The sequence below is a fragment of the Cebidichthys violaceus genome, unplaced genomic scaffold, assembly GCF_023349555.1.
Source record: "Cebidichthys violaceus isolate CVI_PGR_0920_01 unplaced genomic scaffold, fCebVio1.0.p SCAF_11, whole genome shotgun sequence".
In the NCBI taxonomy this organism is placed as follows: Eukaryota; Metazoa; Chordata; class Actinopteri; order Perciformes; family Stichaeidae; genus Cebidichthys; species Cebidichthys violaceus.
In genome coordinates this window covers 4,224,419-4,243,407 of record NW_027176274.1, presented here as the reverse complement: position 1 = coordinate 4,243,407, position 18,989 = coordinate 4,224,419, and the positions used below count along the sequence as shown (strand labels likewise).

General features: G+C 41.0%; 1 protein-coding gene across 1 annotated transcript; it reads right to left on the bottom strand.

Annotated features, from left to right (window-relative positions):
- Positions 1 to 2,218: 2,218 nt before the first annotated feature.
- Positions 2,219 to 18,290, bottom strand: LOC137892737 (histamine N-methyltransferase-like). Its single transcript, XM_068738090.1, has 3 exons — positions 18,127 to 18,290; positions 17,852 to 17,945; positions 2,219 to 2,479 (listed from the first exon to the last, which is right to left on the bottom strand). Exons 1-3 carry the CDS (start codon positions 18,202 to 18,204, stop codon positions 2,382 to 2,384), a joined length of 270 nt encoding a protein of 89 aa, XP_068594191.1. The 5' UTR covers positions 18,205 to 18,290; the 3' UTR covers positions 2,219 to 2,381.
- Between the last annotated feature and the right edge of the window lie 699 nt (positions 18,291 to 18,989).

The following is an 18,989-nucleotide window of genomic DNA, read 5'->3' as shown; positions in this document are numbered from 1 at the left end:
CAAAGTCACATTGGCTATCAGAATGAATCGGTTCAAGAATCTTAGAAATTCTCAGAAATTCGTTTTGAATGTTTAGGGTGTGTTTTGTCATTGTTACAATGACAAAACGTTCAAAGGAGGCAAATGAGAAGAATAATAAGTCGGGGAAGGTAATATTTTTTTTAATCTCATACACACAAGATAATTAAAAAAGTACAAAAGTACAATTCTATATTTTTGATATATATTTTTTGTAATGTATTCATGCATTTTATTGTTTTGTATTTTATCATATTGTATTATTATTATTATTATTATTGTATTGCTTGCTGAGGCATTGTATTGATAACGTTAGGCCACTAATTTGTAATAGGGACTACAGATGAAATATAGCTCTAATGTTAATGTGCCAACTATGGCACATTAACATTGAGGTAGAATCTGAAATGTAAATTAATGTGCACTAATTCTGGTAAATCACCAAGTAAATACAAGTTAGAAATAGAAGATAATAACTTGTGCAAAATAACTTGTGCAAAATAACTTCACCTTTTGGGGTTAGGGTGCACAGCATACTCTCGGGTGACATTTCAGCATAAAACATTTATTTTACATAACACCGTGAACAACATATCTGTCCTCCACATTCCAACTTCTTATATACACACACAAACTGACCACCTTATATGGGTGTCTGCTCAAATAATTGGCTGACACATACCATTTACTTCAACACATATGTAATATATAAATCCAGCAATATATAATATGTAACTGTAGCAGGTATGGTCAGTGGTCTACATTAAGAAGAGGTTTAACAAATATGCTTCAATATGCGATGAGCTGGGACAGACTCACTGAAAATGTTGAATCAACTTTAATTAAAGTGGGTAAATAAATATTTTGCATATATTTTGCCCTACCAAAAATAATCTTCTGCTGAAAGACTTGCTTTCTTTTCCTTAATGCTGGGTTCAATTCTCCATTTCTCAATGGTTCATCATTTGGAAATATATTCATACATTCAGTTGGTATGTGGGAAAGCAGTATAGGACAGTTTAGCATTTGGACCCAGGCAAAGAGTCAGAGACTATAAAGTTGGGTGGGAAGCTCAACTGAGTCTTTCTTCCTGAACTCAGACACATGAGAGAGCAGCTGAGGTCAGCTTTTGTTTGGTGGCTGAATTGATTCTTCACGTTTGGTGAGGGACTAAAACTTGGAGTGATTGCTTACACACATCAGCCAAGAAACAATATTCCAGTCAGCTGCATGTCTTCAGCTGGTGGAGGGGACTGTGTTCCAGTGTAGCAAGTTTTTCAACAAACACACTACAGGAGCCAACCACTGTTTGACGTATTCCATTTTAGTGTGCCTTTTAACTATTAAATTGAATGGGTCATTTTCTGTTTTATTTGTCTTGTGGGGATTTGTGCTGTGCTGAAGGGGGGACTGAGTGGTAGAGTAGCCATCTTGCATGTGGGTCATACCTACTATTTGGTGGCATTTCAGCCATGTTTACTTCTATACATTTTTTTTTAATTTTCCATGATTTTTATATTTCATCTGAAAGAGGGCCTATTAAACTATAAGAAAAATATATTGGTCAAGCTCAGAATATGGTTTAATAATTTTGACTAAATACCAACACATGCTGGAAACACTATTCATCTAGCCCTCTTAACGTCCACCCTGTTACTGTGCAAAATAGTAACAGGATGGACGGTAACAGGGGGGACATTGTATGCTAAAGTTAGCCATTACAACTCATGAGATAAACAACAAGCTAGCACTTATTTTTAGTACATTTATTAACCTTGTCTTCAAAATTACCAAAAATGATTGGTTTCCACTATGAATAAGCGTAACAGGGTGGACATGTTATGGTTTACAACATCAGTCAAGCATTCTAAAACATTGATTAGAAGATTTTAAGCAGATTTAAAGCGCATTAATAACAAAAAATAACATTTGGTGAGGAATATTATAAATATAGCTATACAACAATAAGGAAAAATATGGAATTTGTTTGATTTATATAACTTATATCTGTATCTTAACTTGACCAAACATGATTGGGGACATGGCAGTTTAGCCTACTTGTGCTAATATTGGAGTAATTATTTTCAATTAAATTATTCCTGCTACATTTTTCCATAGAACATAATATACTCAAGCATAAACAAGTATGCAGCTTGAATTGATGTTTAAATGCCATTTCTTTCAGTGCCATTTCTGAGAATGTGTAACATGCCTGCACTGATCTCTGGGGTGAAAGACTGGGTAAAGTGATTGGAGTGAGTCAAGAAATTCAGCAGATGTTCTCCAGTCAGCTTGGATTGAAGCACTCAGAAATGTCATAAATGTTGGAAAGGAGTGCTTCTCATATTTCAAACCCTGGCTCTTCAGGCAGGCAATAACCTCTGCTGAGGATTGCCTTCTCTGGCACTGACGCAGAGCTCCTTCTTGTAAGTCTTCCACAGGATGTCCCAGCCAGCGTTAGCTGGACAGAATGAGATAAAAAAAAATGCCTTCAATCTAGCAAAAAAGTTATTGCAATAATAATTGCAACTAATAATTTTGTTACAGTCAAGAGAAAATCCCTCAGATTTATTCCCCACATACATGTACAAACACTAGGCAGTGTTAACATAGCCTATGATCCACATTTTCAAGCTGATATTACAGTTGCATTTGTTTGTTTTTAATTAGGACAACACACCCTCATAAAACGGTAATTCCCATTTGTTACATGCAGACAGTCTTTTTAGGCAGCATACAGTATATTACATGTAGCGGATGGAAATAAAGAAATAGCAATAATTTGTGCATCCAAATTAAAATTCAGAATGTAAGTTGAATTCATTATGGTATACATACATCTTTGATTGTAACATTGACCTTGAATATGTGGAGAGTAAAGACAGACAGTTGATTGTTCTCCCACTGTGAGTTGCAGAGTCACTGTCCCCTCCCACTGGCTGCATGGCTGTCCTCACATGAGCTTTTGTTGTGTAACTCTTTAAAGATAAATCTGTACATCTTGTACGTACATAGGACTCTATGCTGTCAGGTATCTTTTCATGAACGTATTCCAGTTGCATTTCAAAATCAGAAAATACAAAATGTCAACACAAATTTATTTCAAAAGTTATATTATTTCATAAAGTCAAACAGTAAAACATTCAGTATGTTATGCATTTGTTACACTTTTACTGTAATTTATATAAGCCCCCACTTGTGAAATAACTTTGCAAGCATGATTGATATGAAAAAAACCTTTCCAAGACAGGTCACTGTTACTTTAGCAGATGCACACTTTGCTCAGTTGATGATTGAATTTGCTTTTACCAACTAGTCAAATACTACCTTCAGATGTTCAACATGAACACACCCTGTCAAGCCATTTAACACCTTGTTCATAAGGTGCTGAAATGTTGCAGGAGCATTCCTCATGACAGAATAGGTATACAACCCCTTTGGTGTGACCAAAGATGAAGTCTCCTTAGCTCTGGCTGTGAGTTGCACCAGCACATTACCTTACAAGAGGTCAAATATGGTAACAAATGCTGCACTTCCCACCTGATAAATGCATTGGAGGCATTGGATAACAGTTAGGTTTGGTAACAGCATTAACCTTTTTGAAATCTGTGCAAAATCTATCTGGTCCGTCAACCTTATCTGCCAACAGACACGGAGAGGCCCAGCTAGAGCACGCTGGTTCTGCAATCCCATGTTTTAACATTTACTCTACCTCCTTTGACATCCACTTACACTTTCCCATGGGCAGCTGGAAATAACATTGTTAAACAGGTTGAGCATCCCCCACATCATTTATGTCATGTCATGCTCAATCAGATTGGAACATGATTGTGTATCTGAAAAGAAAGACAAGTGAGACTTTTGCAATTTCACCAGATCTGCCCGCTGAGTGTCTGACAAATTACCCAACTGACTGCTGAGGTGGTTCACGTGCTCAGAATTGTTGAGTGTCTGTGTAAGAAAAGGCTCAGATGGAACATCAAAGTCTTCTGAAGGAAAGACTGCAGCTACTGACCTTACAGATACCATTTGATGATAAGTCAAGTATGTGACTGTGCGAGGTGGACTGCATGTAACAGGGCTGCTGAGCTTCTAACTCTGACTGACTGATTATCTTGACCTCCTCACCATTTTCAAAGCCTCCTGCCAAAATATGTCTTCTCTGATGAGATTCTCAGTGGTCCTGAAGCTCGTCTGTTATTGCCGACAAAGCTGCATAGTGAAGCTTTGCTCCCACTACACTTTCTGTAGTTAGGAACATTTGCTTCCACAAGAGCTCAGAAACATCACGCATCTAATATATGTGCAGGGACCTGAAGTGACTGTTGAAAATTGGTATGAATGCCTTTCATTCTAATTGACGAATTTTGCTCGTGACCCAAAAAATACAATTTTATCATCAAGGTGATACATGTAAATTATTGAAATGCTGCATATGAAAGATGAAAAATATTATATTGTTCACTAAGTATGTTACAGGACCCACAGGATGTCCCAGCCAGCGTTAGCTGGACAGAATGAGATAAAAAAAAATGCCTTCAATCTAGCAAAAAAGTTATTGCAATAATAATTGCAACTAATAATTTTGTTACAGTCAAGAGAAAATCCCTCAGATTTATTCCCCACATACATGTACAAACACTAGGCAGTGTTAACATAGCCTATGATCCACATTTTCAAGCTGATATTACAGTTGCATTTGTTTGTTTTTAATTAGGACAACACACCCTCATAAAACGGTAATTCCCATTTGTTACATGCAGACAGTCTTTTTAGGCAGCATACAGTATATTACATGTAGCGGATGGAAATAAAGAAATAGCAATAATTTGTGCATCCAAATTAAAATTCAGAATGTAAGTTGAATTCATTATGGTATACATACATCTTTGATTGTAACATTGACCTTGAATATGTGGAGAGTAAAGACAGACAGTTGATTGTTCTCCCACTGTGAGTTGCAGAGTCACTGTCCCCTCCCACTGGCTGCATGGCTGTCCTCACATGAGCTTTTGTTGTGTAACTCTTTAAAGATAAATCTGTACATCTTGTACGTACATAGGACTCTATGCTGTCAGGTATCTTTTCATGAACGTATTCCAGTTGCATTTCAAAATCAGAAAATACAAAATGTCAACACAAATTTATTTCAAAAGTTATATTATTTCATAAAGTCAAACAGTAAAACATTCAGTATGTTATGCATTTGTTACACTTTTACTGTAATTTATATAAGCCCCCACTTGTGAAATAACTTTGCAAGCATGATTGATATGAAAAAAACCTTTCCAAGACAGGTCACTGTTACTTTAGCAGATGCACACTTTGCTCAGTTGATGATTGAATTTGCTTTTACCAACTAGTCAAATACTACCTTCAGATGTTCAACATGAACACACCCTGTCAAGCCATTTAACACCTTGTTCATAAGGTGCTGAAATGTTGCAGGAGCATTCCTCATGACAGAATAGGTATACAACCCCTTTGGTGTGACCAAAGATGAAGTCTCCTTAGCTCTGGCTGTGAGTTGCACCAGCACATTACCTTACAAGAGGTCAAATATGGTAACAAATGCTGCACTTCCCACCTGATAAATGCATTGGAGGCATTGGATAACAGTTAGGTTTGGTAACAGCATTAACCTTTTTGAAATCTGTGCAAAATCTATCTGGTCCGTCAACCTTATCTGCCAACAGACACGGAGAGGCCCAGCTAGAGCACGCTGGTTCTGCAATCCCATGTTTTAACATTTACTCTACCTCCTTTGACATCCACTTACACTTTCCCATGGGCAGCTGGAAATAACATTGTTAAACAGGTTGAGCATCCCCCACATCATTTATGTCATGTCATGCTCAATCAGATTGGAACATGATTGTGTATCTGAAAAGAAAGACAAGTGAGACTTTTGCAATTTCACCAGATCTGCCCGCTGAGTGTCTGACAAATTACCCAACTGACTGCTGAGGTGGTTCACGTGCTCAGAATTGTTGAGTGTCTGTGTAAGAAAAGGCTCAGATGGAACATCAAAGTCTTCTGAAGGAAAGACTGCAGCTACTGACCTTACAGATACCATTTGATGATAAGTCAAGTATGTGACTGTGCGAGGTGGACTGCATGTAACAGGGCTGCTGAGCTTCTAACTCTGACTGACTGATTATCTTGACCTCCTCACCATTTTCAAAGCCTCCTGCCAAAATATGTCTTCTCTGATGAGATTCTCAGTGGTCCTGAAGCTCGTCTGTTATTGCCGACAAAGCTGCATAGTGAAGCTTTGCTCCCACTACACTTTCTGTAGTTAGGAACATTTGCTTCCACAAGAGCTCAGAAACATCACGCATCTAATATATGTGCAGGGACCTGAAGTGACTGTTGAAAATTGGTATGAATGCCTTTCATTCTAATTGACGAATTTTGCTCGTGACCCAAAAAATACAATTTTATCATCAAGGTGATACATGTAAATTATTGAAATGCTGCATATGAAAGATGAAAAATATTATATTGTTCACTAAGTATGTTACAGGACCCACAGGATGTCCCAGCCAGCGTTAGCTGGACAGAATGAGATAAAAAAAAATGCCTTCAATCTAGCAAAAAAGTTATTGCAATAATAATTGCAACTAATAATTTTGTTACAGTCAAGAGAAAATCCCTCAGATTTATTCCCCACATACATGTACAAACACTAGGCAGTGTTAACATAGCCTATGATCCACATTTTCAAGCTGATATTACAGTTGCATTTGTTTGTTTTTAATTAGGACAACACACCCTCATAAAACGGTAATTCCCATTTGTTACATGCAGACAGTCTTTTTAGGCAGCATACAGTATATTACATGTAGCGGATGGAAATAAAGAAATAGCAATAATTTGTGCATCCAAATTAAAATTCAGAATGTAAGTTGAATTCATTATGGTATACATACATCTTTGATTGTAACATTGACCTTGAATATGTGGAGAGTAAAGACAGACAGTTGATTGTTCTCCCACTGTGAGTTGCAGAGTCACTGTCCCCTCCCACTGGCTGCATGGCTGTCCTCACATGAGCTTTTGTTGTGTAACTCTTTAAAGATAAATCTGTACATCTTGTACGTACATAGGACTCTATGCTGTCAGGTATCTTTTCATGAACGTATTCCAGTTGCATTTCAAAATCAGAAAATACAAAATGTCAACACAAATTTATTTCAAAAGTTATATTATTTCATAAAGTCAAACAGTAAAACATTCAGTATGTTATGCATTTGTTACACTTTTACTGTAATTTATATAAGCCCCCACTTGTGAAATAACTTTGCAAGCATGATTGATATGAAAAAAACCTTTCCAAGACAGGTCACTGTTACTTTAGCAGATGCACACTTTGCTCAGTTGATGATTGAATTTGCTTTTACCAACTAGTCAAATACTACCTTCAGATGTTCAACATGAACACACCCTGTCAAGCCATTTAACACCTTGTTCATAAGGTGCTGAAATGTTGCAGGAGCATTCCTCATGACAGAATAGGTATACAACCCCTTTGGTGTGACCAAAGATGAAGTCTCCTTAGCTCTGGCTGTGAGTTGCACCAGCACATTACCTTACAAGAGGTCAAATATGGTAACAAATGCTGCACTTCCCACCTGATAAATGCATTGGAGGCATTGGATAACAGTTAGGTTTGGTAACAGCATTAACCTTTTTGAAATCTGTGCAAAATCTATCTGGTCCGTCAACCTTATCTGCCAACAGACACGGAGAGGCCCAGCTAGAGCACGCTGGTTCTGCAATCCCATGTTTTAACATTTACTCTACCTCCTTTGACATCCACTTACACTTTCCCATGGGCAGCTGGAAATAACATTGTTAAACAGGTTGAGCATCCCCCACATCATTTATGTCATGTCATGCTCAATCAGATTGGAACATGATTGTGTATCTGAAAAGAAAGACAAGTGAGACTTTTGCAATTTCACCAGATCTGCCCGCTGAGTGTCTGACAAATTACCCAACTGACTGCTGAGGTGGTTCACGTGCTCAGAATTGTTGAGTGTCTGTGTAAGAAAAGGCTCAGATGGAACATCAAAGTCTTCTGAAGGAAAGACTGCAGCTACTGACCTTACAGATACCATTTGATGATAAGTCAAGTATGTGACTGTGCGAGGTGGACTGCATGTAACAGGGCTGCTGAGCTTCTAACTCTGACTGACTGATTATCTTGACCTCCTCACCATTTTCAAAGCCTCCTGCCAAAATATGTCTTCTCTGATGAGATTCTCAGTGGTCCTGAAGCTCGTCTGTTATTGCCGACAAAGCTGCATAGTGAAGCTTTGCTCCCACTACACTTTCTGTAGTTAGGAACATTTGCTTCCACAAGAGCTCAGAAACATCACGCATCTAATATATGTGCAGGGACCTGAAGTGACTGTTGAAAATTGGTATGAATGCCTTTCATTCTAATTGACGAATTTTGCTCGTGACCCAAAAAATACAATTTTATCATCAAGGTGATACATGTAAATTATGGAAATGCTGCATATGAAAGATGAAAAATATTATATTGTTCACTAAGTATGTTACAGGACCCAAAACATCAGTAACCACACCATCAAACCACTTCCCTCCTCTGTAGTTTTTGACAAGCACGACCTGAGCTTAAGTTTCTTATATCTGATTGGCTAGGAGAATCCCCTGGTTGGAAAGACAGAGAGACAGCTTACATAGGGACCTGTCATTTTAAGAACAGCTCTGCTGGTGTTTTCTTTGTGTGTGTCATGTTCTTGTAACTAAATAAGAATTCAGCATTACAATGCTGCAATGACAAGCCACCGACTGCTCTATTCTTTGCGAGACTTACATATTTTGGACCAATCTTTCAGCCAATCCCTTTGAGGCTGGATGATAAGCTGGAGTTTGAATGTGTTTAACTGCAATCACCTCAATGAATGACTCAAATTCACCTGAAGCAAATTGAGGTCTGATGTCTGTCATTACCTCTTTAGGCAATCCGTATGATGCAAATGGGTTTCTCAAAACCTCAACACTTGTGCTGGCTGTGGTGGTCTGCATATGAATTACCTCAGGCCAGTGAACACATGCATCCATAACAACCAGAAACATCTGCTGACTGTCTTCTGCAAATTCAAGAAGCTGTGGAACGCTACTAAATAGTAAATGGGCTGTACTTGTACAGCGCTTTTCTAGTCTTCCGATCACTCAAAGCTCTTCAACACTACATGTCATCATTCACCCATTCATACACTGATGGCAAGGACTACCATGCAAAGTGCAACCTGCCCATCAGGACTCTAACTAAGATTCATACCGATTCACACAGCACAGGAACAGCCTGCGGGAGCAATTTGGGGTTAAGTGTCTTGCCCAAGGACAACTTGACATGGACTAGTGGAGCTGGGGTTCGAGCCACCAATCCTATGATTGAAGGACGACCCTGCTCTACCACTGATCCACAGTCGCCCCCTGCTTCCATATACATATTGTACAGATTCATCACAAAAACTTTTAAACCACAAAAAGAAAATTCTGGAGAGGGCCTTCCCTTTGCCACAGATGCTTTCATGCAACTCTGACAACAACCTACGCTGTAGCTTTTTGAGGATGACAACACTGAAACCCCAGAGAACACAATCATCTTCTATTGTAAGTTAAACACTTGTTTCACATAATCAAGAACAATCTCTAGTACATCATTTGGCAACACACTGTTGCACTTTTGCCAGTACTATTTCTTGCATGTTCAATATGTTTTGCAGTAATATGCAGACTGTCTGTTGGAGGTGTTCCCAGGCCAGATGAGATATATAATCTCTCCAACGTGTTCTGGGTCTTGCCCTGGGCCTCTTGCCAGTTGGACTTGCTTGGTAAACCTCAAAAGGGCCGTGCCAAATGTACATCAGTGATATGCCTGAAGACAAACAGTGAGGCCAGCAGCTACCATTGTGCCTGTGTTTATCTAACCAGTATATTGCACATGTCAATATGTAAATCTGAAGAGACATAGTTTCTCATGGAATAATTACATAACGTGGTGTAGAGTGATCACACTTAATACAAAAAAACGTACTTGTCTGGTTGGTTGATATGCTTAATTTTGCAGAGACTAGAAACTGAAAAACTTTAAAAAGTCATTGACATGGAAATAATGAAGCAAATATCAATGACATAAACACAATTAATTGCTTTATCTTCCAGTCAATTTGTCCAGTACAGTTTGCCACCATCTTTATGCCTCTTGTGTTAAAAGACTGTAAAAAATGTGTGTCCATTTTACTGGTGTGTATTTTGATTATTAAAACGTTTATCAGCAATAAATATGGAAACAGGACTAGATAAAATAATTATAATTGAAAATGTTTGTCTTTTTATGCACCAATTGTTAATAACCCAGATTTTATTCCTTCTTGTATCGACTCTGGCTTTAAAGACTGGAACACATATGGAATCAGCAGCAGGCAATCATGGGAACGAGACCTTAAAACTGCAATCACGGATCACCAATGGAAAGCAATCATGTTAAATAGTAAAAGAATATGTAGTAATTACAAATCCCAGGAAACTCAGTTTAAGATATTACATAACATTACATTACATTACATTACAGTCATTTAGCAGACGCTTTTATCCAAAGCGACTTACAATAAGTGCATCAACATTGGTAATCAAAAGAACTACTAGTCACCAGAAGTCATAAGTACATTTCCTTTTCCAAACAAGCATCTAAGAGCATGAAGCAGAGCATAACTCAGAGCCAAAGTACAGTGCAGAAACAAGAAAAACAGTTAGTGCTATAAGTAATACGAATACAATAAGTGCAACAAGCTAGTATGAAAACAATAAGTGCTAAGTGGAAGGCTCAGGGTAGCACTTCCTGAAGAGGTGGGTTTTCAGCCTGCGCCGAAAGATGGGCAGCGACTCCGCTGTCCTGACGTCAGTGGGAAGTTCATTCCACCACTGTGGGGCCAGGACAGAAAACAGCCGTGACCGGGTCGATCGGCCGCCAGGACCTCTGAGCGACGGGGCAACCAATCGCCCCGAGGCAGCAGAGCGAAGTGGTCGGGCGGGGGTGTAGGGCTTGGCCTGGAGATAGGAAGGAGCTGTTCCTTTCACTGCCCTGTAGGCTAGCACCAGAGTCTTAAACTGGATGCGAGCTCTTACAGGTAGCCAGTGTAGAGAACGGAGAAAGGAAGTTGTGTAGGAGAACTTGGGGCGATTGAACACCAGGCGAGCTGCGGCTTTCTGGACAAGCTCCAGAGGTCTGATGGCCGACGCCGGGGCTCCGGCGAGTAGAGAGTTGCGGTAGTCCAGGCGGGAGATGACAAGAGCCTGGATGAGAACCTGCGCCGTCTCGTCAGTCAGGAAGGGACGAATCCTCCTGATGTTGTAGAGCAGGAATCTGCAGGAGCGTGTAACGGATGAAATGTTTGCCGAGAATGATAGTTGGTCATCCAGGGTCACACCCAGGTTCCTCGCAGTCCGAGTTGGCGTCACCACGGTATCATCAATGGTGATGGACAGGTCCCGGTGCGGGCAAACCTTCCCCGGGAGGAACAGTAGCTCAGTTTTGTCTAGGTTGAGCTTGAGGTGGTGTGTCGTCATCCACTTTGAGATGTCAGCCAAACACGCAGCGATGCGCGTCTCCACTTGGGTGTCACCGGGGGGAAATGACAAGACCAGCTGGGTGTCATCGGCATAACAATGGTAGGAGAAGTCATGCGAGCGAATAACAGAACCCAGAGATGTTGTGTAGAGCGAGAAGAGAAGGGGGCCCAGAACTGACCCTTGCGGAACCCCCGTAGTCAGCATGCGTGGTTCCGACACGGCACCCCTCCAGGTCACATGGTAGGATCGACCCGTCAGGTAGGATGCAAACAGGGAGAGTGCAGAGCCTGAGACGTCCATCCCCTCGAGGGATGAGAGGAGGATTTGATGGTTCACAGTGTCAAACGCCGCAGACAAGTCCAGGAGAATCAGGACAGAGGAGAGAGAGTTAGCTCTCGCGGCGTGAAGCTACTCTGTCACCGCAAGGAGGGCCGTCTCTGTCGAGTGACCCACTTTGAACCCGGACTGGTGAGGGTCCAAAAAGCTGTTTTGGTGGAGATAGGAAGACAGCTGGTTAAAGACAGCACGTTCAAGGGTTTTGGATAGAAAGGGTAGAAGAGAAACCGGTCTGAATTTCTTGACATCAGAGGGGTCAAGTGATGGTTTCTTCAGAAGGGGGGTGACTCTGGCGGCCTTGAAGGCCGTGGGAAAGCATCCTGAAACAAGAGCTGTGTTGGTGAGGTGGGTGAGGCATGGAAGGAGTTCAGTCGCAATAGACTGAAGAAGAGGGGAAGGGATCGGGTCAAGGGAGCACGTGGTGGGGTGGTTAGATGTAACAAGGTTGAGGACCTCGTTAGGGGAGAGAGGAGCCAGAAAGGGTAAGATGGGGCGTGGAGATGGGAGGGAGAGCTGTGGGGGCAGGATTGGACAGGGAGAGAGGGGCTGAGAGAAGGAGGATCTGATATTGTTTACCTTCTTGTCAAAGAAGTTGGCGAAATCATCAGGGAGAAGGGAGAAAGTAGGAGGAGGGGGTGGGGGTTGGAGGAGTGTAGTGAAAGTTTCAAAGAGTTTTTTAGGATTGGAAGCAGAGGTTAGGATTTTAGAGTGGAAGAACGCAGCTTTAGCAGTAGATAGAGAGGAGGAAAAAGTGGAAAGAAGAGCTTGGAAGTTAAGAAGGTCCTCCGGGAGTTTGCCTTTTCTCCATTTACGCTCAGCCTCTCTTAGGCTCCGTCTATCAGTACACACTGAGTCCGACAGCCACGGGGCAGGTGGAGTTGGGCATGCAGGCCTGGAGGTGAAGGGACAGAGTTTGTCCAAAGTAGAAGTTAGGGTGGAGAGGAGAAGATCAGTAGCAGTATCAGGGGATAGGAGAGAGAAGGATTCAGGGTCAGGGAGAGCAGAGGTGACAGAAGAGGAAAGATCAGCAGGGGAGAGGGAGCGGAGATGACTCCGGGTAGAAACCATGTGGGTAGGTGGAGGAAGTGATGGAGCAGAGGATAGGGAGAGGGAGTAGGACATGAAATAGTGGTCGGAGAGCTGGAGGGGAGTGACAGAGAGGTTAGCAGTAGAACAGTGCCTAGTGAAGATAAGATCCAGCTGGTTGTGGGTAGGAGGAGAAGAAGAGTGGTAAAGGTCAAAGGAGGAGAGGAATGAAAGAAGAGGTTCAAGCTTATCGGTCTGGATGTTGAAGTCACCGAGCAGGATGAGCGCCGAGCCATCGTCATGGAAGTGCGAGACTAATGTGTCGAGCTCCTCCAGGAACTCACCAAGAGGCCCTGGTGGGCGATACACAACAGCAATGGTGAGCTTGACTGGATAAGTGACAGTAACAGCATGAAATTCGAAAGAGGACGGGGAGAACTGAGGAACAGAGACAAGAGAGTATTTCCATTTTGGGGAAATTAGCAGGCCAGTACCACCACCCCGCCTCGCAGCTCTGGGAGTGTGAGAGAAAGAGTACACATCTGACAGAGCTGCGGGTGTGGTGGTGTTTTCTGGTGTGATCCAGGTCTCAGTTAGAGCAAGAAAGTTAAGGGAGAGCAAGGAAGCGTAGCCTGAGATGAACTCAGCTTTTGGCACTGCCGACTGGCAGTTCCAGAGTCCCCCCGCCACCACTTGCTCGCCCCGAGCTGAGAGAGTAGGATAGATGAGGTTAGTGGGGTCACGGCTCCTGAAAGCTGCCCAATGTCTACGTGGCCGCCGGGCAGAGGACCGGACAGAAATAGGATGCAAACACATGGTAGTACACGCTCGAGAAGTCTTAGCTTGACGAAGTCGGGCTTGAAAAAGTCGGCCTGTTGCCTTTGTTTCCCCTAGAAATTACAAACTACCCCATACTGTAGGAGCAAATATGACAACGACTGCTCCGGAACATGTGTAAGGTGTAAGCAGCATGTAGGCACCTATGTGCATTTAATATGGTTCTGTCCGGAAATTCGTACATTTTGGGTCGAAATTGGCAACCACAAGTATCCTCCATAATACAGTGTCCTATTGAGTTCAACCCTCTACAATGCGTTCTAGGCCTAGACACTGCTTCACCTGTATTAAACAGGTATAAAAAAAACTCAGTCTTCTATGGTACTGTGCACAGTTATCAATCTTACAGCATTAGCTACATGACGCAAAACCATCTGTTTCAAACTGGCTTTATAATGTTCTATAATTAATCCCTCTGGAAAGGCTCACACATGTTCTCCACGGAGACATGAAGGGTTTTTTTTCTGTTTGGAACCCTGTTATGGATTTTATTGAAGAGGACTATGCCGAAATCATACTAAGAGGTTTTGCAACCGTGGGATCTAAGTGACTCAGAGAAGGAAGAAAGTCCACACATTTTTTTTTTTTTCATTTGAAGTTTCCTTCTCTCATTTGCAATTTTTGTCAATGAGTACGACTGTCTTTATGGTTGGCCGTAATGCTGTATGTAATTCTTATGAAGGGCATTATCTGGCATGTAAAATATGTGTGCTGAAAAGTAGATGTGTGTAAGAGGGAGGTTTTTGCAACTTTGGGTTCCGGGTGATGCCCGGGGAGCTAGGTTCACAAGATTTATTGGTATCTAGGTGTTATTCCAGGGTTAATATGGAAAATTATGATCTATGTTTTGTTTTGTTTTTTTGTTCTTTTGGGGGGGGGGGGGGTGGTTGTTGTTTTTTGGGAGGGGGTTGTTGCCTGTGTAAACTGAAAATAAAAATATTGAAAGAAAGAAAGAAAATGTTTGTCATGTTAATTCTACAACAGCTACAATGCAAGATAGAAAGGCCAGCATAAACAGGTCCTAGAATTATATTTGTCTAATCACGTTCTCTCATTGATGTAAATATAATCAGCAACCATTTCAATTCATAACATTCAAAGGCAAAGACACAGAATCCGGAAATGTTTTTTTTTCCTTGACTGGGTTTTTATATAGGTTTATAGTGGCTTAATCAACTGTCAGGAGTACATAAAATATAAAAACATTTTAATGTCATCATGTATGCTATCGGGTTTGCTTTGCCCCACAAAATGTTACAATATGTGAAGGAATCAGAATGTATGAAACGGTTGCAGAATGTAAACAATGTTTATTGTGCAAACTGCAACGTAGTAAAAACAGAACTTAAAGTTTTAAAATTTGAAGATAGTTGTATACACTATAAACCACTGAAAAGTGGGCGACTGTACGTAGCTCCGCTTCCAGCTTGCTTCGTGTTGTTCGTATAATGTTGGGATAGCAGTTTGGCTGAAGTATTTTAGCCCCGGTAACCTTGAATCCAGTGTTTTAATCATTGCTCTGAATCCGTCTTTCTCGACTGTCTGTAGCGGGACCATGTCCTTGCATAGGTGGATCGTTATTGCGTTCGTAATGTCGATCCACCGCTTGCCTTTCTTGTCATATGCAGTGCCTCGAGCAAATGTCTCTTCAAGCGATGTCTGACCCTTTGGTTTCACTAGCGCTAACATCCAAATACAGCAGATTTGGCTTTGTTGTTTCGAAGGCCAGAATCCTCTCTGCACCCTGTCTTTGTTTCTCTGCGTTCTGGAGTTTTTTTAGATTTCAGACCCCTGTGTGGACACAGAGCTGTATCTCAGCAACCCATTGGTTGATTTCAGTGAATGGCATCTCTTTTGACGCGTTAGTGCCAATAGAATTGAGCTCTACCCACATGGAGAAGATTGACAGCACTGTAAGCCAATCAGAATCAGCAGAGCGCTGTACGCTGTGACGCGTACTGGCTGTGAGTCACGAACATTCTATCCCTCCCCATTGTCCCCCAATTACCTAGAGACGCCCGGAGTAACTTGAATGAAACACAGGACGTAGCTGTAACGTCTCGGCAAAATGATTTGAACACAAAGAAACAGCTAAGGTAAGAGACATTTTACAACAATCGTTTGATGAAGCGATTTGTGTTGCTGGTGTTCGTTGGCTCATATCTTGGAGATGCTTTGATTTGATTTTTATGTCCAGAATCCGTGGACTGTCTGCTTTCTTGTGAGGTGACGTGTGTGCGAATTGCATAAAGTCCAGGAGGCTTTTGATGTCTCCAGTGGTCACACACTGACTTATCGCTGTGTTACAGAGTTGATTCCTGTAGGTCCGCCACAGTTTTTCTAACCACTCTCACCTGGAAAAGATGACATGAAAACAAGACTAAAAGTCCACAGCCATGCTAGCTTAGCTGCTCCATGAGCCTGTACTTTGGTCAGCTGTGCTTTGAGGTAAATGCTGACGTCAGCATGCAAAGATATAGACAATGCTAACAAACAGGTATAAGAACAAAAACACTTCAGCAGCACACATTTGCCCACATGTTCAAAATGTCCCTGTGGTCTAGTTAATGATGGACAATCTCACTCTCTCCTAGAGGTTGACATTATCAACTCACTGCTCTGCAGAGAGGCATATTGGCTTCATACTTTGAACACAATTGAGCCGTTTGGCCTGAATAAAGTACTATATTTCTCATGTTTCGTCAATTGATTACACACTGTGCAGTGCTGGTTGAAAACATGCCTGTTCAGAACAGGCTGAATACAACGCCTGTGGTCTTACTGAATGCAGCTTTCTCGAGAACCGCTCATAAAAGCATAAAAACTTCACACTCAACGCTGCGCTTCCTTGGGTCCAATTCTAACTCATTGTTCCTTGAACGAACTTACAGAAGTTCCCCAAAACAGTTAAAAAATAAGCTGTATACTACTTACTTACTGTGAAATGCGGTATTATTAATTTCACTATTGATAGTTAATAGTTTTACTTTTTCTACCACGTGCAATACCAACATTCTCAGTTAGAGAAAGGATGAAAAGAAAATCAAGTCGACGTTTGCCTGGGGCTCTCCAGCTACAAAATCCACCCCTTAAATCAAACCCAAGTGGCAGTTACTCACAGTCAGAAACATCTGTGAAATACACTTAGCGGACGTCATTTTCAAATAGGTATATTAATCACTTGCTTACAACCATTGCGGTTAAAAATAAAGCCTGGAATTAATGAGTAGATATATTTTGCTAGTGCTAGCAAAATATATCTACTCATTAAATCCAAAGTTATAAGTTAGTTTGGCAAAAACGTAGACAATTTGAATTGCAATGGCAAAATGGCGCTGTTCATGTGTAAGCTATCCGCTCGTGCTCATTGGCTCCAGGGAAGTGAAGAAAAGTTCAGTTGCAACATTGTCTTGCATTCATGCAGCGTTAGCAGGCTATATCCAGGATCCAGCAGAAAAATTTATTGCAATGCTTGTTAATTCAAAGTCTCCAAATTGCATCGAATTCTACAAAGTATTTCATGGGGTCTTAGTTTAACGTTTTAGCATGCTAGCATTTGCTAATTTGCACAAAACACATAAGTACGGCTGAGACTGATGGGAATGTCATTAGTCTTGCAGGTATTTACTCGTAAACTAAAGTAAAGACATGTGGACCTAGTTGTGGCTCTAGAGGAAGTGTCAATGGATCATCAAAGTCATTAACATACATAATATAACGACTATCAGTGCAATCAGATCCACCTTCTGAATGTTGAGATATTATACTGGTTTAGTACAAACTTTGCCCTGTTGGGAGGCGCCAGAGGAAAAGCCATAGGATCACAAAAGTCAGTCGGATTCATCTTCTGTGAACCATGTATCATGTATATAGTATTTCTTTTAGATAGAATACATTGTTGGTTAGAATACATCAACAGGTTTTCATCCCTATATGTACTAGATGTATCAGCAGTAGACATACTGGCTCAATACAGATCAAAAGATCAAATGTCTTGAGTTTGAGATAAAATCCACCCACTTACCAGACACTAGAATGAGAAGAAGCTTCCCATTCTTGTCCAGGAGACTCCTGAAGAAGCTCATGGTAGCTCCAGGATCCTTCACATAGTACAGCATCTGTCGATTTCACAACAGATAATGAGCTGGTAACTGGATTCATAAAGCACCCAATTAAAACGCTACGCTAGACGAATGTTCTAATGGGTTTAATTGCTGTGGAGCGCCGCCAAATGAATATGACCTAGATGTGTCAAAAATACAGTTTGTGGGCCAGAAGCACTACGTTGGCAACACAAACCTGTATCATGTGAATGAAGTCAGCCTTCTTAGTCATCTTTTTCCCTTTCCAGTGCTCCTCAAACTCAATGGCAGTCATCTGGTTCCAGGTAAATTTGATGTAATCTAAACCTGGTTTCTGTGACACCAAAACTGCATCAACAGACACAAAACAGAGTTATGGAATGTAGTGGAAACATCATTACACAATAATGTGACAGCATCAAAAATCAATCTGTATTGTTACTACATGTTGCTTTGTGTAAATGATGAATTTATTTTTCATATAACAGGAAAATATAACATAGTTAATTGAAATTATTACTTAAAATCCCTTGTATTACACAGTAATGTTAACACCGAAACATGATATTTTAGTTCCTACACAATTCTTTTTTAGGCCATAACATTTGCTTGTCACATAGTTGGAAATAATGAATCTGTAAATAATTTGGATTCATATATATTTAATTCTCAGTTGTAGGAGTGATCCTTAGAATGAAGAGCAGACTTTCTACATATTAGACATCTGCCAACATCTTCTCTCCAGCATCAACCAAAATGCAAGCAGTCACTTTCCCTTGACGTCTGTCATTGGAAAGAAAACCTTCTCCCATCTCCCACACAAGACTGGAGGTTCAGTGCAGATTATCAGCCAAAGAGTCTCCACTGGCGGTGGAGTTTATGTCTTCCAACACTCAAGCCATGGACCGGAAACCAGCTAATGGTCAACCAAGAAGGATGCCTGATGTTCCTAAAGCCATTCTTGCACAGGGGTGCACTCTAGGTAGCAGTTAGCCTCAGTTTGTGGCTCTAATGCGAACACATTTTTATGGCCCATCTAAAGAAGAATTGCACTATTCAACCTTTTAAAATAATCGCTAA

What these genes read in the sequence shown, in the direction of transcription:
- LOC137892737 (XM_068738090.1), bottom strand. Translation starts at nt 18,204, where the DNA reads ATGACTGCCATTGAGTTTGAGGAGCACTGGAAAGGGAAAAAGATGACT. An exon ending in ACTTCATTCACATGATACAG is followed by an intron (nt 17,946 to 18,126) that starts GTTTGTGTTGCC and finishes TGAAATCGACAG; the next exon opens with ATGCTGTACTATGTGAAGGA. An exon ending in TCTTCTCATTCTAGTGTCTG is followed by an intron (nt 2,480 to 17,851) that starts GTAAGTGGGTGG and finishes CATTCTGTCCAG; the next exon opens with CTAACGCTGGCTGGGACATC.